At 34.4% G+C, this 26967-nt stretch overlaps 1 protein-coding gene across 3 annotated transcripts in view; it reads right to left on the bottom strand.

Annotated features, from left to right (window-relative positions):
• SCFD1 (sec1 family domain containing 1) overlaps positions 1-26967 on the bottom strand; it is a 54754-nt gene that overhangs the window by 11132 nt on the left and 16655 nt on the right. For 2 of the 3 annotated variants that reach the window (XM_042790805.1, XM_042790803.1), the window contains exons 10-20: positions 26584-26683; positions 23053-23192; positions 22627-22717; positions 22201-22274; positions 19747-19828; positions 12634-12730; positions 9352-9422; positions 8359-8438; positions 7734-7796; positions 6620-6695; positions 4379-4432 (exon numbers count right to left, since the gene is read on the bottom strand). In XM_042790805.1, coding sequence (XP_042646739.1) covers positions 4379-4432; positions 6620-6695; positions 7734-7796; positions 8359-8438; positions 9352-9422; positions 12634-12730; positions 19747-19828; positions 22201-22274; positions 22627-22717; positions 23053-23192; positions 26584-26683 — 928 coding nt within the window. The remainder of the gene's footprint in view (positions 1-4378; positions 4433-6619; positions 6696-7733; positions 7797-8358; positions 8439-9351; positions 9423-12633; positions 12731-19746; positions 19829-22200; positions 22275-22626; positions 22718-23052; positions 23193-26583; positions 26684-26967) is intronic. The other variant, XM_042790804.1, reaches the window with a different exon arrangement.

The raw sequence follows: 26967 nt of genomic DNA, 5'->3' as shown, positions 1-26967 counted from the left end.
GTTAGTTATAAATGCTAACATTTTCTAGGTTACAGAGATCTGCTATTGATTTAATATTATAAAACAAAGCACTTCTATGGCAATGAATGCTAAATACAAGATAGATCAAAATCTGCTACTGTTATGTAACTTACCCTTTTCGTTTCATGATTTATGACTACTATTAAACCAAAATTAAGCTCTTGAAAAATAAATGAGTTCCACAAGAATTTGAAAAGTCTGTCTAAACCATACAAAAAAAATTTTTCTTCACACAGACCACTGAGGCACTTCCAATATTTTTACTGGCAACAAGCAAGATTTTTGCCAATTATTATGGATGGAAAACAAAACTTCCTTGTAACTCCTTCTGACAACTACTTGGCTTGCTTCTGTTTCTATACTACGTTTTCATTCAGGTACTGTGAAGTTTAGTTTGTGGATAAACTGCATGCAGGACTACAGCTGATTTCATCTGGGTGCTTACATGCAAGATCTCTGTGTTTTGATGATTCTGTAGAGCAGAAGTAATTCTTGAATAGTACACAGATTATCTGGGGAATTTATTACAGCTCACAAAGCACAACTATCTCTAATACTACAAAATATTTAGTATACATGTGGTGGTTGTATACACAGAAAATAAATCTATTTGATATTAAGGACTTTAATGTAATTACATTAAATAAGTCTCTTATCCTCAAGTTTGGCTTTTTAAAAAAATTAATTTAGATCTCATTCCACACTGAATCTCTGTAAAATGCTTTTATATGCTCCACTGGGAATTTCAACTGCATTTGTTGCATTTCTAAAGTCTGCAGCACTCGTGATTTTGGCAGCCTCGTACATAAAGATAGTATAGCAACTTTGAAGTAATGAGAGAGCTGGGAATGGACAGATTCTGCTAGTCTAAAACTGAGAGGTATTTCAGAAACCTCTAAGTTGGATAAAGAGCTGCAGCTTCCCTGCTTGTTAGAATGAATTACAGATTAATGCCAGAACTACAATCATAGTTTAAAAAAAACAGCATTACAGACATTTCCTCCTGAATGTATTACTGCTGTGTTTTTTCACTGTGGGCTTGTGTAGGTAGACATATGAAAAGTGGTCAAGTAATAGAAACGTGACAAGCTAGTTTATTTTTGTTGTTGTTTAAATACACCATTCCTGCTGAAGTCAGTTCTGAGGGTGCAGGGAAAGAAACCCTACTAGATTGTATTTGCTTTAAGAAATAGTTAGTCTGCCAATAAAAACAACTGTATAGCAGTTTCCTTGCACACAACTGAATTTGTGACTTCCCTAAGCAATTCAAGAATAAAATTAATACTTTAAAATTTTAAACCTAATTTTCGAGATTTCAATTTAAACTGGAAAAGACCCATGGAAATACCTTTGACTTTCAGTCTGCATCTGTTTTTCTGCAGAAGCTAACATGATTAGTTTGGATTAAGGAAATATCCTCCCTTTTTAGAATTTTTCATTGTGATGCATGAAAGGTAATCATACAGTATAGCCTAAGCTCGAAAGATATCACGTTCACTGAAAGAGATGATATTAACCAAAATACAGTTCCATTCATATATGTCACAAGTAAGATTTATCTACCTCTTCAGTCACTACAAATGTACATACTGTATTATTGACAGAGGCTAAACCCCTTTGGGACTTTGTCATAAAAATATTAAGGGTGTTCTTATCAAAGATTGTCCTTACTAAAGAATCAAACCATTTTGTGGAAGATACTTAAAAGAGCCCCCATAATTCTATAGCAAGTGGTGGTTGATTTCCTATCTACGGGTTAAAATTTGTGTATACCTGACAATGATTTTTTTGTGTTAGTAATATTTGTGACTTTAATTAATCTCTATTTAGTGATACCAAAATAAAGCAACTATGTTATTTATGAACATTTCTTTATGAAAACACAATCCCAGAAGCAATTGCTTAAAAACCTGTTTTGACTGATAAATGTTACTATTAAAAACAACAAAAAAACCCCAAACACACCCCACAAAAAAACCAAACCAAACCAAACCAAAACAACCTCCCAAAACAAACAAAAACCCACAAGTAATGGATTACTTCAAGGTCTTCAATGAATGTTTCTGAATGAGTATTTCAAGAAAAAGTGTAACTATAGGTTAAACAATCTAGGCAAATTTTTTAAATTACAGGATGGTATTATTGCCCATAACAACTGTTCTACCTGTTCCTGCTTCTGAAAAAACTTGGAAGCACAGGTGTAGACTCATTTGTCCTTCCTGGTAGCTGTCCTTGTGAGACAAAAGCAGCAGCAGGGACAAGTAACACACAAAGTGATTTACAGACAACCCTACAGAGTTTTGCACAGCATTATCATCCTGAATAGGTTTAAAATTTTAACTGACAATCATATTTGCAAATGTTGGTGGTACAAGTTGTACATTTCATATACTTAGAAAATAATTTAAATGATTTACATTCATTTTAATAACTGACTTCTCAATAACCTGTTATAATTTTGCATTACAACTTGTATCTGTATGTACCCTTCACACAATGATCATTGTGGTTAGTAAGATTGAATGAACTACAAAGGAGTTTTCTGTGTTGTAAAAAAATAAAATAAAATCTTAAGCTTTTTTTCCTCTCCCTTTGCACATTGTCTGCAGTGCAAGAGTCTTCTATTCTGGGGGACAGAAAAGGACCTCAAACATCAGAATTTAAACAGAGGCCACAGTGGTGTATTTCTACACATTGACCTTTTCCAGACACAATTTCACGTCTGCTGATGGTACAGCAAGTCTGAACCTATTCCACAGTAACTCCCTGGCTTGCTTCTGTTAGCTGAAACTTACTCAAAAAGTTGCTGTCAATTTTCCTGCAGGTTAGGAGAATCATTCCTTGGGGCTTGCCTGGTCTCCTATGACTTGAAAAGTAGGACTCCCTGGTTTGGGCCATGAATTCAAGTCTCTGACATGGCAGTGAAACATGAAGCTGCTGACAGACTGGCTCAATCTCTCCTTTTTCAAGTGAGAAGATCAATGTTTTCTCCAAATTATCAAAGTGATCATGGCTGTTTTCTACTAAGTGAAATGTGACAATATCTAGTCAGCAAAAAAAAAGCCGTGTGACTTGTAAACTTTTCCAAATCAATTCCTAAAGTTGTAGCCCAAGGATGCTAGTGTATATTTAACAAAAAAAAATTGTTTCATTTTTCACCTACTTGTAAGTTATCTGTAGTTTTTAATTTCAGCTTTCTGTATTAACTGTTCTGAGTGACCTCTACTGGTTGATTAGATAAAATGAGCCCTGTACATCTTTTCTAAGTTTTGCAAATAGGGACAACAGTCCACTGCCACTGAAAACAGTACCAGCTTCTATGTCCCTTAAGAGAAAGCAAATTTTCTGCTAACAGTCATGATATATATTGTCTGTGAAGTACAGCTTAAGAACAGGCAGGATTACTTACATGTTGATAATTTTAATATTTTACCATTATTAGTTTCCCTTTGCGTATAGTTAATACCTGAAGGTGAAAGTGGACTAAAAATGTTTTAAATCTAGTAACCAGTTTGAGATATTGCAATTGTGTGTGTCTGTCTGATGCTGATGCCACTGAAAAAGGAAGACTGATATGATGTAGCAAACATACTAAAGCTTTCTAAATGACTCTGAACGGGTGATTTTGCCAGAACAAGATTGTGCACAGGATGGTCCTATGTAAGAGTTCTGAAGGAATGAAATACACAGCAAGAAAAAAAGACTGCTTTGACTATACACTAAGTATGGAAAGACTTATGGCTGTTTTTAGCTGTAAGTTCTAACAAATGTCTTGACTATCTAGCTAACATTTAAGTGTTTCAAAAATTTGTAACTTATGGAAGTCTGAGTAAATTTTCACAGAAACAAGGGGGAAAGAGGACTTTTCTGACACAAAACCAACTCTCCTTGCAAACTGAAGACTCCTTGAGCACTAAAATATTTTCCTTTAAATAGCAAAGCTTTAAAGATGAGGGAAACAATTTTTTCTCCAACATACCTCTCTAACTATTTTACTTCTGAAATTGTGCTCCTAAAAAAAAAAATAATCACCTTGATGCAAAGAAAATTTCAGCCCACAGTTTAACTTTTAGAAATCTAGGAGCAATAGAAACTCCATAAAGCACAAGTGTGATGAAGCTCAGAACAGACAAAAAACCCCCAAAACATGAGTTCCAATGAGACACAATAAATTGTTACTGTTTAGAAACTATTTTTATGCAAAAAATCTTATTAACTAGTTATGAAAGTGGTTCTATTATTGAGATACAGCATGATTAGATTTAATTGCATTATCATGAAAAAAAGTATCTATGGCACATTACGTATCACAGCCTCAAGATTTCATTTGTTCCACCTCTTTCCATGTTGTACTCACAGGGTTTGACTTCATCTCCATCAGATTGTCCAATATACGTGTGACTGGTAGATTCTGTAAAACATAATGTGAAATTAATGGCATGCTAAAATTCTTACTAAGAATTATCCACAGACACACTATTATTTATGAAACAGTTTAAGAGCATTTGAAACACTACTTTAAACAGTTTTCCTCTGGTATTTTGTAAAGTTTGAGCATTTTTATCATCACCTATATTACCTTTCTGTACATAAAATGCAAGCATCTGAGGAGCACACAGCTAAGGGAAAAACAGAAAGCGCAAAAAAAGTGTGAAGATAGGAATAGAGTTGTATTTAGGTATTATCAATATATGCAAGTAGGTAAAGGTATATCAAATCTTATTTTTAAAATACTTTGCACTTTAAAAAAATAATTTTAAAGCTGAAGATGAGAGTTAAGGGTATGATTCTAAAAAAGAACTAACGTTGTCAAAAAAATGGGTAAAAAAAGCATCCAAACAAATGTTTGGATGAACTGGAAAGGAATAAACTGAGGCGAGAGTCAAGATGACTACTCCTTATTTATGATGGGAAATGGTAGCTTGTACAAAAGATCTAAAGTATTAGTGAAACCACTTTTGTTATAATAAACTGAGGGAGAGTTTACATAGCAACGGAATTGGAAATGTGTCTTGTTGACAGAATGTATCAAAAAAGGACATTCCAAAGGATGATCTACAAATAACACTGAAAAATGCTTAGTAAAAAACCAGTGTGAATCCCTGAACGACCAAACAAGAAATAAAAAGTTAACTTTAATAGAAATACCACAGACCTACATCAGGCTTGAAAATATGAGGAAGAACAGCATTTTACTTGGCTGCCCCAAAACACCTGGAGAAGGAATTAAAAGCCAGAAAAAAAATATCCTGAAAACATCAGTATTGTGGCTTTTTACTCAGAACCCAAAACAAAGCAAGGCATTTTGTCAAGAATAATACTAACTTTTAAAGCCACACATGTTAAAAGAAGTGACAAAATGTTTACTACAAGAAGAACAGGAACTCTCACTTAGAATATATTTATTATCTATTGTTACAAGTAACAGTTTATCTGAAGATTTCTCTAAAAGATAACCTATAGGCAAGATGCAAATTTAAGTTTACTCTATTTCATGACATACCAGTGATTTGTAACTGTACAATGCAACTTACTGTATCTAGGCATAGTGAAATCCCCACAGAACTAATTTCACTGACTACCCTACAAATGCCACAATTTTTTAAAACTTTTATGATAGCTGACACTTTTCATGCATAAACTATGTGTATGACAGGATAACTAAACAAACGACAGCTATGATAAGATTAACTATGTCAAAAAGGTGATAATTTAATTAGAGGTAAGATATCATTTTATTTAGTTTTGATATGCTGTATTTATAAATTAAATTATGATTCTTTCACTAAGAATTATATGATGAGCGATCTTTTTCTTAGAAATCCTGATGTCAAAACAGTACAGAACATTTAACTATAATTATTTCTTTATTGCCATATGACAAAACTGCATATTGGAAAAAATACTGTTTCCTTAACAGGGCAGCAGATTTCTAGGAACCACAATTCAAAATTTCAGCTGTGAGTTATACAACTAGTGTCTTTTTTTCGTCATTTGTTTTCTTTTGGGGGGTGTACACTGAAATTTGCATGCAAGTTATTCTCAGGAATATTTTCTAAAGTTAAGTGAATATGTGAAGGTGGCCATGTCATTACAAATACACTTTGATTTTCAAGTACATTTCAAGACTATGGTTGCTGTACATTACTTATGTGGGAAAACCAGAAATGTCTGAATTGTAACTGAACAGAGAACGAACACTTTCAGCCTTTCAATCACTCTGGAATAGATGCATTTAATACATGCTGTTCTAGGTAAAGACATAGACAGGCTTTTTTGTTTATGAAGGTCTAGTCTATTTTGGGTACTCCACAGCTGATCTTTTTATAATGATGAAATAAGTCTTAATTGTACATACTGGAATCTAATTCCTCACAAATGGAAGTATTCAAAGAAAATTTGAGCATTATTATTCATAACTTGTCTAAAAACTGGAAGTTGCAAAGGGAGAGATCTAACCACCAGAAGAGGATGATGTTTTTTTTACTGTACAACTATTTTTATTAATATGACAGAGATATTGAAAGTTGTTTTTCTAAATGTTCACAATGCTCATGTGATAGAGGTTTTTTATTTTTTAATTGATTTTCAAACTTACTTGTTGCTTCAGTACCAAGTTCTTCACTCCTTCCATTACAAACTGTGATCCTGTATTCATAACACGTGAAAACAGACTGAAAAACAAAATAAAGATGATGTGTAAGTCTTTATTTTTTTTAATTTGCATTCTTAAGCTTTACGCTGACATCCAAATCCCATTAACACTGATGGGACTTAAGTACCTAGTCAATGAATTTGTCATGAAATATATTCTTCAAACCACATGACAAACAAGTGCATGGGAATACACCTATAATCTAGCAGTTAGACCCTCACCTATCAATAGGAGTCTTGAGTTCTAGTCTTTAATCCACTGAACAGTTTATTTTACTATTTCAGGAATGCAAGGATCTGAGTGCTCCTTTCAAGTGGGTGGGTATCCCAATCACCAGAGTTAACAGAGATGCTCAGTCTCCAACCAACCACACTAATTTTTCTAAGTGAGGCAGGACCGAAATTCTCTCTAACCATATTGAGCCACAGTTTCCTCATGACAGTGCCAGTGTACTACTGCAAGTGAAGTTGGCAATGAGGATTCAAGTCCTCTCAAGCATGGAAAGACCCAAGTTTCATACCCTGTATGGGATATATGTACCCTTAGCATAGTCATTCTCTTTTCTTTTCCTGTCTTGAAATAACTAACTGTACCTTTCAAGTGGACAGACATCCAGGCCAGGACATCCTAATGAAAAAGCAGTGTGTTCTTGCATCCCTGTTCTTGCAGCCCTGGAGAGAATCAGTTTTGAATACACAGGGCTGTTCTTATCTTCTGCCATTTGACTAAATAAGGCTTAAAATGATGGTTGTCGTGGATCCATGTCCTGGTACCAAATTCTTCCATTGTGAGAGTGCATTTAATATGCAGGTGCAGACATCACTGTATTACGTTACTTTGTGGATTTAGTCACAGATCCTTTTATTTTCCTGTGTGTAAATCCTATGTACTGTTAAGGGGAGATGAGTGGTTGTAACTGTCTATAACTTAAAACTTCTTACAAATAGGGAAATGTTTTATTCTGGGCCTTGTATAGCACTAATTAATCACACTTTCAGTACTACTAAACTAAGCTAAAAGAATCCAAAGGCTTGCAGAAAATTAATCAAGAGCATACCCCAAAGGTTTAGGCGTAGTGTTTCCATAGCTGGTTGGAGCTGAAGCCATCTTAGTGAAAGCCCTGTGAAAGCAGGGATAGAAATCAAATGCTTATCTCATGGCACATACTGCTGTAGAATGTTCCACTCTGGTCATCTGAAAGCGAAAAAACTTCTGCTTCTCAGACTCTTTCAGGAAGTAACTATTTATTACATGCATCTCTTTTGTCTAGAAATAAAACAGCTAAGGAACTGAAAGGAATTAGATTTTATACTTGAAAGACAAAGACTTTATTCTGATACCATGTTAAACTAGAATACCTGATAGGCACCATGACCCTTTGGTATGAACAAAAAAATTTGGAGTCTGAACTATCACAACTTTTCGTTTAATTCAGTAAGCTGTTTCTGTCTTGGATCATGAAATACACTACTGTGTGTCATGCTCAATAGTGTTCTGGCATTACTGGAGTTTAGATTTAAAATAAGATTTGCGTGTATTACCATAACAACGACAGTGAAAAATTATGCCAGAACAAATGCTTAAGGAAAGAAGTAACACGTAATTCTTTGATAACAATGCTGCCGAGTTCTGTAAAATTACCCAGCTATAGCCTCACATAGGAGAAAAAAGAAATTACTTACTTCCATTGTTTTATGTAGCTCAAAGGAGCAAGATTACAACCTGCATCCATCAATGCTTTTTTATACTGCTCCAAATCAATCTGAAATTATGAAGTGGAGAGTTGCAAAAGGTTGAAATTGCTCTTAACTCTCTTTATGTGGAAAGACAAGATACCATTATCTAAATATTAAATTAGCAGTGTAAAGTTATGGCATTAATCAAAGTTAAAAACTGCGAGTCTTAATCCCATCTCTTAGCAAGTATGAAAATATAACTTAAAGTGCAATTTTCTATGAGCAGCTCTCATTAAACTTAACAGTATTTGTGGAATTAAATCCTGTGCATTTTCAGATATTCGTAACAGTCTTTTATACCAGCATCTTTAAAAAAACCTGACAGAATACTGTTTATTGTAAAATGTTACAATAGCAAATAATAAAAATGAAGAGGAATTAATATACATTTCTAATAACACTTTCTCTTTGCCTAACCTAACATATTTTTTCTACCACATAATATTTCTACAGTGTAATGAAAATACTCCTTGAAATGAATCATAATAAGTTCAAAAGAAATATTAAGAAATTGTTTTCGGAATTATTCAGATATTGGCACAAGAGGTATTTCTCCTTTTTTCATCTGCTAGTCAACAGACTCTTGAATATACATGGACAGAGTGAAAAAAGTCAGATTAACATTTTGGTTTATCTACTTCTATTGAACAGTGGAGCACAATAACAGAAAGCATGCTAAGATGTGTCTTGCAGTAACTCTGAACTAAATATTTCAAAAGATAATCCTCCTTACTAGTCATTCATATCCTTTGAAATGGTGGCTAAAGCTTTGTGAGCAGATTCTCTGATAATACTACCAAATTTATTTAAAGTTTTAACATTTCCTTGGCATTTCATACTTTGCTTCAAAGAAAAGCAGAAACACCTTTGTGCTGAAACAACACAGAAGAATCCTGTGTGGTAGGATTTGGTGCTGGAAGCTGTAAAGAACGTACATACCTCTGAAGGTGCCTGAGCTGAGCTTATGTAATAGATAAGAAATAACCGCATTTTGTCTTCTGGAGTTCCTGCTGCAGTGAAAAAAAAACAAAACAAAACAAAACAAAACCAACAACTACAATTGTAACTATGCTGCTATGTTAATTGCTCTTCACTAATAATATACACGTACATCCAGACCTTTAGTTATGACAATAACTGCTATCTATAACCATGGCCTCGTTCAGTGTATAAAATGGTAGACAGACATTTAGCAATTTTATTAAAAGCTGGGTCAGACTAGCTCACTGTTTCTGGAAGTTTACTTACACTTACCCCTTTTGCTTATAGCAAATATTTTTCAAATAACATACTAAGTTACACAGTGTCATTATGTCTTATTTTATGCAGGGATTGCATGCATTAGCAGGGAGTGAATCCATGAAAGGGAAGACTAAAGAAAAATCATAGAAGTAAAAGCCACAGCGTATTATTTTTAGCTCTACAATTTGTTTATGGAGCTCTACAGTTGACTGTACTGAAACACTTGAGGGCTGCAAAATCACTTATGCAAACTTCTGGTCAGCAAAAAAATCCTGGACTTCCAAAATGCCTTCAGGAAGGATCCCACCTCCTGAATCATCTTTTGTCACACCACTTGTTGGAGAAAAACACTGCTACAAATTACTGGGAATCATTATCAAAAGCAATCCAAATTAATCTTTGCCAGATCAAAACAATGATGTTTTGGTCCTGTGTTACTTAGGCTATAACCTACTACAGCAGATTCTGAACACCATCTACTTTTTTCTACAAGAGAACCACTATTAGTAAAGAGCACAGTTTCAAATGAAGATTTCAGAAGTATAACTTCTCAAACATTTCAAATTTGTAATCTAATACTTCATTGAAAAATCTTGATACCTTTATATATAATACAATATTTTAGCAAAATGCACTTTCTTGTACTTCTGTGAAAAATAATTTTTCCTGCTTTTTTTTTTTTTTCCTTTTTTCCCCCTACTATGGAATGTGGGTCATGTCAGCAGGGGATCATCTAATCTAATCTGCAACTTTTGTTTATATGTGAGCATATATTTAGTTTGGCAGAAGTTAAGAGTAAGCACTGTCATAATGAACATTTATGACTTGGTAAAATTTTTCTGGGAAATAAGTTTTATTAATGTTTACCAAATGCCAGGAATCCAGAAGATCAAGAACTGAAGAGACTTTGTATTATCTAAATCAAGTCAGCTTTCAAGCTAGACATCCACTTGGAGTTCACTTGGGTAAAAAAAGCACTGAAACATTCTAAATATACAGTGTAACTGAGTTTGGTTTCCTTAAGTGACTCAGAGAGGGTTTCAGCTTGCCAGTTTACAGCTTGTTTCAGTACTTCGCCGATCGCTAAGTTTCAGTTTAACTGGGGCACTGGATAGCATTTTCTTTGCTGTGCCTATTGATCATGTTTACAAAACTCCTAGAAGGTTTGTGCTCACGGAAGTGTAAGTGGTCTCACTTACACATGAGCGTAACTGATATTTTGTCTTACTAAAAGATAATAAATGTAAAGAAAACTGTTATTGTATTGTGTACACTTTACTAAATCTTAGGAAAACTACTTGTGTTTGGCAAAAGTACTTTACTCTTGATATACTACTGATGTAAATCACAGCTGTGATAAACAGCTATAAGACCCATGTCAGCTGTCTGTAAAATGTTCCCTATTTTTTTCTAGGCTATGGCCTGTGACAACATACAGAGGGGGGAGTGTCAAATGTTCGGAAGAAAATTTAACTTGATAAACCTAGAACAGAACAATTTTATTTTCCACTCAAAAACCAGCAGGCAGCCTTTAGGGCTACTGATTAACTACCAGAGCAAAGCAAAACCAGTAACTCCTATTTTATCACTACTCCAGGATATAATAATATCCACTGAACTGGGAGGCAGCTAATAGCCTTGAGTGGGAGATTAGCACAACATAATAAGAAATGGGAGCCTGAAGCTGTCAAGTGGTAAACTCTAAGTGCTCCTGTGAAGAGCTCTGCAGATACTGTTGTCCATAGGGCAAGTATCCCCACAGATAATGCAAAGAAGTAGTTCACCACTGAAAGCATTGGAAGAATTGACACATTGTTCCTTCAAAATATTTTCTACCGTTATTTCTCAGTGAAACATACAATAGAAAGCTGGCCAGTTTTACAAGATAGCATGCCTGGAAATAATCGCTGTGAACTAACATAAATCCTTTTTTTATATAAACTTACCTTAAACCTAGACAACATATAGGAAACGCTAACATGCCACTGTGAACACCTGAATACTTAGCTTATGAAGGAAAAATCTAGCTTGGAAATCTAATCTTTCTCTTACATAAAACCTAGGAACTTTACTAATAGGAATGTTGATATGATACATCAGGCTTGGAAAACAATATGCTTATACTGCAATCCAAAACTGCATAGAAAATATGGTTTCAGGTAAAAAGTAATCGATCCAGTAGGAAATACTAGCAAGCATAATAATTTCTGTTTTCATATATAAGTTCATGCAAACATATAAGCTGAAAAAAAATAGTACATGAACAGTTAATTCTGCACATGGAAAAAGTACAATTCTTTTTAGCTTCATTTTAACAATGAATGTATGTATTGAATTACAGATTGATGCCTGACATGAGATTTTCTGAAAATCTTAGTTTCTAAACTTGATCCAACATGAGATCTGTAAAATCCTATCTCAGACTTCTCCCAGCTGTGTACTATTTCTTCCACTGCCTTTTGATTCTATAACACAGACACTAATAAATTTTTTTTAAAAAGTCAGCAGGATTTATATATACTCTTTCTATAAATATGAATGATTATACAAACTCCAAGCAGACATTATGTCCAGTATGTAGCTACAAGACTACACACTTAAGCATGCAGTAACAAAACATTTTCTTAAAGAGCATACTGGGAAAAGAGCAGGAACCCCGTGTCTCTAAATGCTCGAGGTTTGCCAGTGTATTTGCCAATATGCAGACAGGCCAGTGGTCATAACTTAAGTTTTACAATCTTGCTCTGCAGGGTATTTTGTTCCAGCCAACTTGTATCAGATCGTACCGAAATACATCAGAGGGTTGGGACATACCTCAGGTTGTGAGAGGCTGAAATGAGAGTTGATGCTATGATAAGCTGAGAACAAGTCTTGCACAGGTTGCACATAAGATCTTTACCAACCCTGAAGTCGCAGAAGGTACAAATTTATTATCTATCTTAACAAATGTTATAACAAGTTCAGATTTAAAGTACTCACCATCTGGGTCAGAAATCATGTCCAGAAGAGATTTATCCAGAGTGGATTTGCTCATTATTTTTTCCTCATATTCAAAATACACATCCAGCTTCCGACTCTGTTTAAGAGTAAGTGTTAGGGTTAACATCTTAACACTGTGAAAGAATATTTATTTCCTCTTTGAAAAGGTATATAGTTTTTGTTATCAAGACTGTTTTTAAAATTTTATTTTAAAATAAATTATCTGTAAAAATAATTAATGATTGCATTATTCTTCAGAAAACTGACGCTTATGTAATTCTCATATTAAAAGTGAAAATCAAGTTAGGCAAGGGATGTCTGACATGCAAATATTAAACCGGAAGAGGAGCTTTGTTTTCAACTATGGTTTTGCCATAGCTGAAAACTACATGCCATTATAGGTAGTGTTATGCTTTAATAGATAAAAATAATGGTCAAGTGAATAATATGTCCAATTTATGCTGAAACTCAAGTCTCTTGGTCAACAAGGAAACTAGTCAATGCAGATAAACGTAAGAAATTCCTAAATACATTAAGGCATCATCCCAGAGAAAAGCTGGCAACTGCCAACTTGGGTTGGTACTAACTACCTCAGATCAAAGGCTTGCAATAATTCATTTACACTAAAGATGGAGGACTTCATAATCAGGTTATCTTGCTAACACTGGAAAAGAAGTCTCTCATTATACAATGACACATGTAGATCAAGTTGTGAAACTCCTTTTTTAGGGAAGATGGCACAGGGACTGCACAAAATCAGTGAGGCTAAAGTTTTATGGAAGACATGACATAGCCATGAAACTAATGACTGTATTGCAATACATCTGCATAAACAGCCAGGCTTTGCACTTCTTAACCATCATATCACAAACTTACAACCTAAAGATAGAGAAATACATTCAAAAATTTATTTTAAAAGCTTCTGTTATGTAACAGATTGTTATGAGCATTTGAACATGAAAATGTAGCATCACAACAGATGTTACAACTACTTAGTTTACAAAACCTTAGTATCAGGTAACTAACTAAAGCCTGGTGTTTGGACAAATTCAGCTATTTATGGGCTCAAATAGGAGATAGTTAGAGGGGTTGTCCACCTTGTTGCCTTGGAAGTGATTCAGCTCCATCCTGTTGGAAGACTGAAATGATAGTGCCAGAGTGAGGCAAGAGTCGCCAGGGCTTTTCTTGGGTGAAGAGATTCTGGAAATTTTGCCTGGTAATGCCAAGGCATGCAAAACTGCTATGGTACTTTTTAACCCAGTGCAGTGGTTGTGGTAATGACAGCAACATAAACACTTTAGAAGTCTGGTTTTCACATGTTTTTGATTTCTACTAAAAATATTCTTGAGATCACAAATAAGGAAATGGATTTTTAAAAACACAGTTATTTCACCACCCCACCAAAAAAGGGAAAAATAGAAGGAGGAGTTATAAAAAAAAGGTACTTCTCTAGCCTAAAGATATTAGGATATTTCACCTTCTGAGTATTTTAAGTTCATCAAAAAGGAGTTAGAGAATATAAAATAAAGGAAGAGGTAAATCACCAGAATATTTTTATATTGAAAGTCTTTGGCAACCAGTTGATGATGCAGATAACTACATTACATTTCTATTTCTCATTCAGCATCTACTGAACTCATCGAAAAGAGCAGTTACTTGCAGAACAGTAACTGAAAGCCTTTGTGGACACTTGTAATTACAGCCTATAAAATGCCATGAGGAATGCTCAAAAAATGACCACTCCCACTTTTAGGGGCAGAAGGAGGTCTTCTGTTGTTTGTCATAGTGACTATGACTACATATAAGGTATATGAAGTGACCAAAAAAACCCCAAGGAGAGCTAGAGCTTCTTTCAAGCTGTATCTACCGTGAGCTCATGTTAGAAAAGTAGTCGCAGCCAAATTTTGGTAGTTACACTACTGTAAACCTTTGATTAATCCTGTATTTAGTCCAAGTTAAAGTGATTATTGGTGGTTACATTGTTACAATAGTGTAAAGTCCAAATACAACTGAACTATCAGCCTTTTTCAAGACCTTACTTCAGATGCATTTTCGTATCTGGCACCAAATACCCAGTATCAGACATGTTCTGTAACTTCAATTCTACAGCATCTTGGAGACTATCTGCGCTACAGTTTCCTTAACTCTCTCTAGAGAGATAAAACAACTGCAAAGGAACTATCACAATTTTTCTACTATTTTCATTACATTCAATGACTTTTTGTGTTTTAACTACATTTGTATTTTCTTACATGGGGCTAAATTCAACATCTTTTAAGTTTAAAATATTTTTCCCAGACAAAAAGTATGCAACAAACAAAGCATTGTCTTGAAATGCGGAAATTTAGTCTTATTAAGGTAAATATATTGTTGTTGAATTTGGCAATGCCCGTATTATCTTAGCTGGTGGTCTGTTTAAGACAAATTTATTCAGGTGGTATGTAAAAATGTACAACATAAAACCAAGATTCACTAATTCACTGTATTTGTTTACAAATCAACTTTTAAATAAAATTATATAATTCAAACATGAGATACTTCCAACTGCTAAGAACAGATTTACAGCTGTTAACTTACTTGGAGCATAAACTAGGTAAAATTCTTCTCAACCATGTGAACTTTATGACTGACTCAGACTGCCAAACAAAACAGACTAACCACAGCACAGAAAACTCACTGGTTGCATATATTTACTATACTTTGAGCCTAACTGAAACACTAATGGTCCATGTACACTCACTCTCTTCAAAGATTTTGCATAATTACTTTTGAAGTGTGAACTTAGCACTCTCTGGGGAAAAAAAAACCCACAAACTGAAAATCCTAAAGCTTCAAGTTCTTCATTTCTATCCACAATAGGGACATCAGAGTTAAGCAGCAATATAAAATTTTCAAGATTCTTTCTGATGTGACAAAAGCACAAACTAAACAGATGGATCAATATGGTGAGTCTATTCAGATGCTTTTTCACTAGATAACTAATGAAGGTTACTAGCAAAGATGCTAATTAGGGCAATATTTTTCTTACACTGGTTTGCTAGGAATCAGATGGACACCTAATCAAATTTCATACAGGTTACTGAATAGCCTTAAACACTACTAGTTACCTTTTGACAGATTTCCCAGATATGCCACATCAATGAGACAGTTACTTCCTGAAGAGCCAACTTGTCTAAGAAGCGCTGATAAGAAGCAGATGTCCCATTTAATTTATGTGCAATTTTGCTTGCTCAATGACAAATGCACAGACATGCCAAAAGGAAAGGTGGGGAATAGGAACTAAAAAATCCTGTAGATTCAATAAAAAAAGGCAGCAAAGAAGAGGTTCTTATGGCTGCCAAACTGGCAAGCAAGGTGAAGAAAAATAATAATAAAAACCAATAATAAAATCAAGACGCATTTACATTTACAGTTATTCCCTTTCTACCTCCTGCTCTTGATTTCCTACTATGACATCTTGTTCCACACAAACCTCACTCAGGAGACCTTTTTGGCTGCCAATTCACAGATAGGATCTGTATTGCAGTTAAAGTGATACACTTCAGCTTGCTTTGTCTTTTTTATTTTTTTAATACATTTGTAAAATCTTTCAACTTAGCACCTTTAGAAACAGGCTGTTTGTAAGCCAAAACTTATTTCAGGGAAGATTACTGAAGCACATGGGAATGTCTACCTGAGCACTACTCCAAAATGAAAACAAAATTCCTTCTCTTTTTAAGCAAGGAAGTGGAAGCAGGACCCACTGAAATCTCTTAGAGGGTCATTCTGGTAAGGACTTGTAGGAGGCTCTCCTACCCTCTTTACAGTACAAAGGTTCTTCCATTTAGAGAGAGACAGAACACTGAAGAGAAGAAATTTTCTAAGAAATTAATGGGAAGAGTTTCTCGAAGATACTGGCAGAAAACAACCAGAAGTAACAGCCCCCAGAATGAGTGAGGTTGGGCAGGTAATTATAGTGTGCTCCTATCAAGAGGAAGAGAAACTCTGAGAAGGCTGAAAGTGGCAGTTCTCTTCGGCTGAACTGCACAGAATAATGCCAGAAAGGTCACTGTATCCAAACTCAGAAAAAGCTGTTTTTTACTGGAAAGTTACTCAATTATCAGTTCTGAACTACAGAAAAACAGCCTGGACCACTGTGACATATATATTTCACAAACACACACTATTTCTGTTCGCATGATAAGACAAAAATGTAACCTCATTTAAAACAGAATAGTTAAAATAGTGGAATTCCTCTATAAAAATACGAATTCGATAATTTGAAAGGCTATTTGCAATCGCAATAATGGAGTCATTCAAAGTACCAATTCCTGAGATCAAGCAAAACTGGAGATACATGACAGAAAACTGTGTAGGAATAAAAAAAAAAACCTTAAACCAAACAAGTAATCTAAGACACATAATTCACATAAAAATCTGCCACTTAAATTCACATGTACAGAATTCTAGCAAGATGTTATCTAATCTGCCTGTTTCAATTAATCATTTTAGAAAAGTGTATACGTACACCTTTCTGTATGCCATGATTTAACATACTCCAGTAATCCTAGCATTCATGTTAGAAGAACATGTAAAGATAAACATTACTTGAAACTCTAAAGCAGCTAGAAAGATACCCATAATTCTAGTCCTAAATCTGTTATCTGTTGGATGCAGTCCTTCAGTCACCAGCTTCTTCAGAGAAAAAACAATCAACGCAAAACAAGGATGCATTTGTTCTAAGCACTGACATTAAATACTTGATGGCTCACTTAGTGAAAAGAGTGATGCATTCTTCCCATCATTTCACTAAACACTTAGATATGCCAGAAAACTGCCAGAAGCCCTAAGTATGTGATTAATTTCTGGTTTCCTCTTGCTGTGTCTCAGAAAATGATCCAAGAGAATGTGGAAAGCAGCTGTAAACTGAACACTAAAATACGACCACAAGAAAAATTAAAATCACTTAGTATATCTAAAGCAGGTCTCGAAGCATTCTTTGATACATGCAGTGAAGAAAAATGCTCCAATACTTAATGTAGTAAAAATCATAATGGACAATGCAAACAGTCTATTTCAAAGTATGAATGTGCTTCCAGATTATTTTAAAGTGAAAATATAGTAACCTAAGAAGAGCATGGTGGCTCACTAGTTCCTCATGACGTGGGTACTTCCCCGAAAAATTCTCTCTTATCCTAATCTGGTTTAATTATTTAACTGTATACAAAACCTATTAACCATAGCCTCAAGGTGCCATCAGAATTTCTTTTAAAAGTACTGGCTGAGATACTGACTTTTTTGAGAGTATTTTTCAGGAATCCATTAGGTAGCATATCATCCCACACAAAATTCCACAGCTTGAGATACAAAGATACTTTTTGTAACACAGGAGAGTGAAGAGGGGAGAAAATGGACAGGACAAAGCAGTCAGAATAAACTTTACATTCATTAAGTGAAAAGACTTTAGTGTAGGTATATTCCAACAGAAAAAAACATGTGCATCTGCATTAGTTTGAGCCTAAGATAGTTTCCTAAATATCCAGAGATGAAGCAAGTGATTCTTTCTAAATCAAAAGAATCATCAATATATTGAAGAAACTGCATGCCTATTTGTCTCACAATCTTCTTTGACAGCTCTGCAGTAAGAAGGTAAAGAGCCTGAGCACTTCACAATACCGGCATTAAGAATCATTTATAGAGAAATGGATCTTCACTCCCTGGGAACTCTCTAATAGCAGGCTCTCTGTCAGAGGAAAGAGCCTAAGGGCTAGTGGAGTGCTGCAGCAGAGGGACCCTAAGGTAATTCCTTCCATCTCTAGGCAACAGAAAATTATGTAACTATCACCTAGTGGAGCATGAACAAGTGCACCTGACTCCAGTCCACTGCCAACAGGACATGGGCGATCAAAACTGAGGCTGTTACCATATCACATCTTGCTCTGAAACCTGGCTTCCGTCCAACAAGTAATACAGAAAACACTACCGGGGTAAGGCCTGCCATTACCATCTCAGTATCTTTCTAAGAAAAGTGAATTTACAGACAAGACATCAAATAAAATACTGACATGGTCAACTTTTTTTTTTTTTGAATGGTATGAATGTACTGCTTTTAAATTGCCATACATAAAAATTGACAAGCCTAAGGCTGCAAAAGTCCCTACAGTAATGAGCCAAACACAGAGACACACTTATATCTCTTCCCCAATTTTATAAAAATGTAAACTTAATTCATTAAAATTCAGAAATAATCCTTTGCTCATTTATAGCACTTACTTTAAAAAAAATCAGTATCAGTAATAACTGAGGACAGATTTTACGTACTTTACAAATGTTAAAGTTAGCTTCAAAACACACTGCCTTCAATGAGTTATAAATAGCAAAGAGTAAAATTTTCTAACTACTGATTGTCAGTAAGACTTGGTACTTGAATTACTTTCAAAAACAGAATTTCAGTTATTTCTGAAAGCCTCATCCACAATTTCTGTTCTCATACGGTGAAAACAGATCTATCTTCCAAGTTATCCTAGTAGTAACCATGGTCTTTACTTGATACTGAAACCATCTGCAAGCTCTCTGATACAAGAGCAGCAGACTTAAACAGAAAAGGGGACAAGCATCCTTCTGAAGTGCTTAAATTACGCACAAGATATCTAACACAGACCCTGCTGGGAAGACCAGTTTTGTAATTTGCATCATTATTGCCACACTGCTGGGTATCATTTTCATTTGTGAACAGTAAACAGTACCCTTCTGAAAAACACATACCAAACAGCAAATTGCTTAGACTGAAGTCATAACTTGCCATGACACATCTCTAAAGTAAATGAAACATTTCCATCATAAGCTTATTTTAGAAAGACTTCAACCCACAATAAAGGTTGTGACCACTGTAAAAAAAGATGAGAGCATACTAGTAAATTCTGACGAGAAAAAAATTCTTATGTTTACTTAGCTTCCCATGCATAGGCATTCAAAATTCATTCCCTCTCACCCTTCAACACTAAGTAATGTTATACTGTGATTTCTGTAAAAGGTAGCACAATTCACTTTCTTATCTTACTTCACCTGCTCAAGTGTATTTTTCCAAGTAAAGAGCACTACTGATAGAAAACTGAAGTTGAAGAGCAATTATACCTTTATATGCTCCAAAACGGCTGTTGCAACATTTGTATGAAGATCAATGAGCCTCTTCTTTTCCAGAAGTTCTGGAAGAGAGCTGAAGAGATTAAATACAAACTAACCTGCTGAGTTGCACGCTTAGTTGAATGGTGTATTGTATACAGTTGGTAGAAAAAATTTATAGAATCATAAAACAGTTTGGGTTGGAAGGGACCTTTAAAGATTATTAAAATCTAAAATTATAGAACACAGTAGGATTTGAACTAAATAACTACAAAGTATAGACGCAATGATTCTATAACAGAAGGATTTTATCCACATGTAATGTAGTAAAACAGGTTTTTACCTTGACTAGCAAAAAATACATGCAATGTGGGTAACTGTTGAAAGCTTGTGATCTACAAGATATGTGCCCATCTTACCTAAACAAATAATCTACTAGAATTGTCTTATATAATGAACATTTAGTTCATGTGTGATACATATAGAAGTGTCAACATCTGCCAAATAATAATATCTGCCAAAAATATCAAATAATAATAATGATAATAATGATAATAATGATAATAATGATAATAATAATAATAATAATAATAATAATAATAATAATAATATCATCATCTGTTAAATAAACACAGAACCTCTGGATGTCCTGGAATTTGTCACAGGTGCTTCTGCATAGAACACAATTCTCTATGATGCAGGATTCATGACTGAAATCTTTTATTTTGTGAAATGGGAAACTGAATAGTTGAGCTTACTTAGGCAGAAAATTTGTTACTTAAGGTGTTGTGATCTACAAGACTTTCACTGCTGGCACTTGGGATTCACATGTATAAAAGCCTGCTCAGGGTATATACGCTTTCACATCCAAAAGTATTACAGTCAGTGTCTTACTCAGTTTAATAATGAGCAGATGAGAGGACACTTAATGACACTGATTGCATGTCCTGAAGAACCATGAAGTAAAGTAACCATACTTTCTTTCCTCCTTTAAGCAATTATAAAATCAATGTTACCTAGGACGATTGGCCATTAATGACTTTATAGGTGGAAGGAGATTAGTACTGCCTTTGTAAAGGACTGCATTTAAAAAAAAAGGAAGAAAAAAGAAGACAGCAGATCCTCTATGTAAGAAACTATAAACCTCTGGTTTTTAATTATTAATAATTATTCCAGAGTTTTCTAAATATTTTAAAGCCTAAGACTTAAACAAAGATTTGCTGTTTTGTTGTCCATCATCTGTCAGCAGGAAGAAGATCCACTTCATGTGACGGTCAACAAAACAGCAAAGCCTAGTTTAATTCTTCCAGCAGAAACATGCCTAAATGGAAGATCTTAACGGTATCTGGACTTCTCAGCATAATCCTAAAGATTAGAGCTGAAACACTGCAATAGGAGAGTTTACTATGTTATACGTATTTCTAAAGGGAGACAAGATTTTCCTTAATAATGCCAGATTACAGAAAACAGTCATATAGAGGCTAACTGAACAGTTAAACTTCCTGATGAAGCTTTATTTATATGATTTATTTTTTGCTATAAGTTTAAAGCTTTTTTATGCTTGTCCCTTTCATACCTTTTTTTGCCTTAACCTAAAACCCAGCATCCTGAGAAGTACAAAACTTCAATACTTTATTGGGGGAGCTTGGAAACATCTGCTCGCTTTTTTGAAACTGCCTGATCCATCACACATTCTTTGTAATTCCAATCAAATTCTAACCAGGACATAACATACAAAACAGCTTTTGAAGCTTTCGAAGAGGCAACTAACGCAGACACGTGCTGAATTTCACACCACACTGGAAATATCATCCCATCTATCCTCAAAGTAATTATCATTCCTTCCTCCTTCTGAATGGGCAGCAAACTGAACATCTCCCTTTGCCAAGGCATCAGTGGACTGAAAACCAGATTTACAATGAGGAACAAGTCTGAATCTCAGACTTTCAGTGTCATCCATGATGGCTAGGTCTCCAAAGCAGGAGAGTAAAGTTCCCATGCAGAGTTCTTAATTACTATAATATTGCCAACAGATGTTACAGTAACTACATTAATCAAAGCGTGATTAATTACACACCGTGCAAAGCATGCAGATGTTTCAGGAAGTGGGTTTTGCTAACAGGTTTTTTTTAAGGAAGGAATGGAGAGATAGGTAGCTGTTTTCTTCTGGTGGAAGAGTGTAAGCAACTCTATGATGCACTTAAGATTATTCCAATTTGCTGAGGAAACACTCCAAAGATGTGTAGAGGGCTCACACACATACACTGTGCAAGTTACATGTGCAAACACTTGACAAGGACACTGCGTCAAACTTTATCAGAATTATAAAGCATTTAAACTCCATTATTGAGTCGAATAGCCTACTTTTGAAGTTATTTATTTCAAAGGATATTAAATGTGAAATGACAGAAAGAATTAGAAATAGTTCCAAATTAATTAAACAATAATGCATTATTGGTTACTTACCTGACAGCCGAAGTTAGCTTAGCTGTATTATCAGAAAGCATACTTATTGCTCCTTCATCCTCCCCTTCTATACCCTGGGTTTTGGGAAAGGGTTTGGAAAGATGAACAGAAATAGTCATCATAAATACAAAGATCCCACATGCAAATATAGTCAGTACATTTAGAATCTATTTTCTCATAATGGTATTAAAGTCTGGATTGTTGTTTACAGTTATTATGGCAGTTATATAAATGTAATGCCAACAAACACAAGAAACTGAACCTTCTCATGCAATATGATACTTCTAGTCCTACTTTTAAGTTCGTATTATGCCTAAAATTCAGCATGTGCTGATAATTTTTGTGTGTGGGGTGACAGAGTGGGCTAAGCATCTCTACAACTCCTATTATGCTTTACAGAAAGCACACAGAGGTGATAAAACTTACCATGATACTTTTAAGTCTTTTGACTTCATCTTCTTGGGCTCTGTAGGATTCCAGTTCTTGCTGAACAGACTCGGCTACCTCTGGAAAAGGACTAATGCAATACTCTGTGTTAGGCTTAGTTAAATCAACAAATTGAAACACTAGAGCCAGACAGGTTGCGTGATCAAGATGATCAGGGAAACACTTTCAGAAATACCAATACACAAATCATGCTGCAGTATCAAATCAGTGAAAATAGTAACATCTTACTGTAGGTTTACTTAAACTTTTGAAGATACATTCACTGTTTCCACTGTTTTTATATAATTAAAAAACAACTTCAAAAATATTTTCAGAGAAGCTTAAAAATAGAACTATGATAATAAGAATAATACTTAGAATTTCTATTGACTAAATTAATATAAAATCTGCACCTATACAGCTTACCTGCCCTTATGTTTTTGCCAGAATTTATCAGATGTAGTTAAATCATAGGACTTCTTATTCTTTTTCTTAGGTCTAGCACCTGCTGGGGAACTTTCCATTCCTGTTGATTCTTCCAAGTTAACTCTATTCAAATGGAAATCCTAAAAAAAGAAGAATCTTATGTAAACATTTGACAGGTTTTAATTATTTAATCCATCTTTTATACTCAACCGATTGTGTTCTAGAGTATTTTGTGAAAAAAAAAAATATTAACACACTATTTATTAGAATTTCATAAGAGGGTAGGAAACAGTTTACTAACTAGATAATAACAACAGCAACATAAGAACTCCAAAATTACTCACACTTATTGAAAAAACACCAAACAGGGCAATAAATGTTAAGCAACGATGTCTGATTGCCTTACATGCAAGCAATCTTCTGATACTGAACTCTGAACACTGTTTTCTGTATGGAAAATACATTATTTAGCAATAACTGAGCTCTAACAACTGGCCAAAACTTTAAAGTATAAAAGCTTTTGTATTGCAGACAGTAAGTGTTTCTAAGGGTGAATTTCACTTACACAACTACAGTAAATATATCAAAGCTGCAAAGAAGCTCATGACATCAACAACAGAAATATCCACTCTGAGGACTATTTAGCTACACTTTCACAGCTTTTTCCCTATTTTTTTAAACACTAGTTAAATTGTGAGTGTAAGATAAAGCAATAGTTTGCAACAACACTGCTATTTCTCCATATAGCTTTTTTCCACAGATGCATGAACCTAGAAACTACATCTTTTTGTTAGATGACACAGTTATGCTCATATAATATGTCACCACACTGCTCCCTGTATGTCTTCTGGTTCTTTCCCCCATTACTTTTGCCAAGGACAGCTCTGTATTTTCTGCAGCATATATATTCTCCCTGCTTTTCAGCAAAGATTAACAAGTAGTTCACCTGCTGACTTTATTCTAACTCTTTTCAAGAACATTTAAAATTTCAACGGTGCTCTTTGCTTGGCAAATAATGATAAAGAGAGTCAAATCTTCAACAATACAGAATCTGCTATGAATATTTTAGAATAGATATTTTTTACAGAAATAATACTCCACTTTATTATGTTCATTACAGTGTACAGAACTAGATCACTGTAAGTGAAATTGTCAAATAAAATTTTAAAATGTTTCTAGTTATCCTTTGGCAGAGTTCACACTTAAAATATTATAAATGATCCATGCCAGAATAGAAACAAAATCAAGTAGCTGCTCAAAGGAAGCACACTTAGTCAATGAGCACAAACCTCATCTTACAAGACGTGTTTAATGTTTCAGCGAAGAAAGAGTATTTTTCAAGTACATATGTTCAACAAATATTTAAAGAAAAAAAATAATGTGATTGCAAATTCAGCTCTAATTTTTAATGGAGATCTATGTTTTGGTTCAATTTAACTCACCAGTGACCTGAGTTCCAAGTTAGTTTTGGCATTTACAAGCTGTTTTATCAAAATGATTCTTATTGATTAGTGTTCCTCCTTTCACCTCCCCATTTTGTCTTTATAAGGCTTTCTATCCATGCATCCCATTTTGCTGTATCCACTCCTGAAAGGTTTTTTATTTGGAAATGGGAATCTCTTCATACAAGCCTGTTTATGTGTAGAAACACCACGATTATAATCTCAACGGACGCAGTATACAACTTTGTGGCTGGGTTAGCATTTAGTTTAACAGCCCACAGAATTCCTGGACTGTAACTGAGAGCTTAAATGAAAAACAATTTAGTTGAAAGTACAGTTTACATAATCATCACCTTGGTAACACTTGCACAGTTACAATTTATGGCCTTTTAAAAGGCTACTGTGGTTATTTCATGAAATATGCTCAGTATGTGAAGAACCTGGCATGCTTGCCTTTAAGGTGAATAACTTGACTGGTTTTGAAATTAAACTTTTGCCCTCGACATGGAATCACAGGCCGTTTGGTTACAATTTCACTAGACAAATTCATAATCCTATCAACTCAGTCAAAATTTATATGCAACATGCAACATTTAACAAGTTGTTCCAGAGAAACTACTGAAGCCTGATGCAGTACAGATAAATATCCGACAACCCTCAAATCATTCTTCTAGTGTTATTCTAATACCCCTCCATATTTGTAGTACTAGTTGTCCTCAGCTTCTACTACATCTTTGATCCCTCTGCATCTCGATGTACCAAAGTCCTACCCCAACACATGCCTGAGGCCTCTCGACTCTACTTTCTCTACCCAGCAGCTGAGCAGGAGGCAAGTACGTGGAGCTTTGCATGGACTTACTATCTAGTAAATGAGCTTCTGCTGACTAAACAGTTGGCAGGTAACAAACCGAAGTAAGTGTAGACTTTGTGCAACAGCGTTTACCCCTCTAAAAATTCAAATTCAGGTTTTCATCTCCTACCCTTTCACTGATTTTTAAAAGAAACAGGTAGAAATTCAGTACTTCTATTTGCAAGTCTCTAGTCTGTTGAACACTGGAGAAAACACAGTGCAAACTTTTTTTTGTGTATGCATTTCCTAAGGAAACGAGGCAAAAAATTGTTTATTTGTAAAAATCACCCTTAAGATGAAGGAACCTTTCGAAAGGTTTCGAATGCATAAAATAAAATCTAAGTCTGTCCTAAAACATCTCATTAGTGCTAAAATATTTTCAAAATAGCAATGCAAGTTTCTGGACAACACTGTATTTATGACTATACAGTTCAGAACCAACTCTGTATATAAACACATATGTGCATGTGCCTATTTTACATATTCCTCTAACAGTCTCACAATAATAAAACCAAAATATTTCTCAAAGCTAGACACTGAAATGATTTGCGTAACTAACTCTACAGGATAAAAAAAGCATCCAGACAGTAATTATTCTTACTCATATAATCTTTCATTATTTACTCTGTAACTATATACAAAATGCCTAAGTCTGAAAGCAAATACTATTCACCTAATTCAAGTACGTTTCTACTACTGGTTTTATAAAATAAACTTGAGGAAACAGAAGCGGTTTAAGGCTATCTAATTTCCAAAAAATTACTAAAAAAAAAAAAAATCTATTTTAGATTTCTCACAGTAGGGTCATATGCCACTTGGTACCTCTATACTGAACACCTACACCACCTTGTGGAGAAAATCAGAAATAGGTATTTTTTAGAAATTCAAAGTAGTACTAAAATCAGTTTAAACACTCATTAACAGCACTTATTTTTCAATACTGAATTGTACTTTACAGAGTTTGCAGTTTACATAACATAAAAGATCATGAACTACTGAAGAAAAAGCTAGGATTGATGAATTACCTATCTTTTGATATCAAGATTTCAACCTTTAACCATTTTAGAAGTTATTGCTAAATAAACCTTCTACAGAAAATTTTTCACGTTGTTTTTTAATAAGGAACTTCCAAATAAACTAGACAGAACAGATTTTGGATTAAGATAGAATTTGGTGTTAAGTTTAATAACAAACTGAGTGAAAAAATAATTTTGGTAATAAAAGCAGATTTATTCTTACCAGAACATCATGCACTAAAGCTTGGTATGTCCAAGTATGATGTAGAGGAGTTGCTAAATCTATGTTTCTGTCAACAAGGACTAATAGGGGCCTTTGGAAGCTGAAAAGATGACACTGTATTAGTACTTCTTTAAACATGTTTAGAGCACCCCAGTAACATCCTGACTGATATCAGCCACCTTCTACATCATATTTCAAGTTAAAAGCCAAACTGGCTACTGCAGAGTTCCTCCAGACTTCCCCAAATCATCTGGGGCTGATCACTGCCAGAAATTCCATGAATCACTGTCTTAGTAACGATAAAAAGATTATTTTATTTTGTACTAAGTGAAATTACCAATGCATAAATATTGAGCAGAAGTCAAAACACTAAACAGTAACTTG

Source organism: Tyto alba, unplaced genomic scaffold (assembly GCF_018691265.1).
Source record: "Tyto alba isolate M040663 unplaced genomic scaffold, T.alba_DEE_v4.0 Super-Scaffold_18, whole genome shotgun sequence".
In the NCBI taxonomy this organism is placed as follows: domain Eukaryota; kingdom Metazoa; phylum Chordata; class Aves; order Strigiformes; family Tytonidae; genus Tyto; species Tyto alba.
This window is presented reverse-complemented; position numbering and strand designations above follow the sequence as displayed.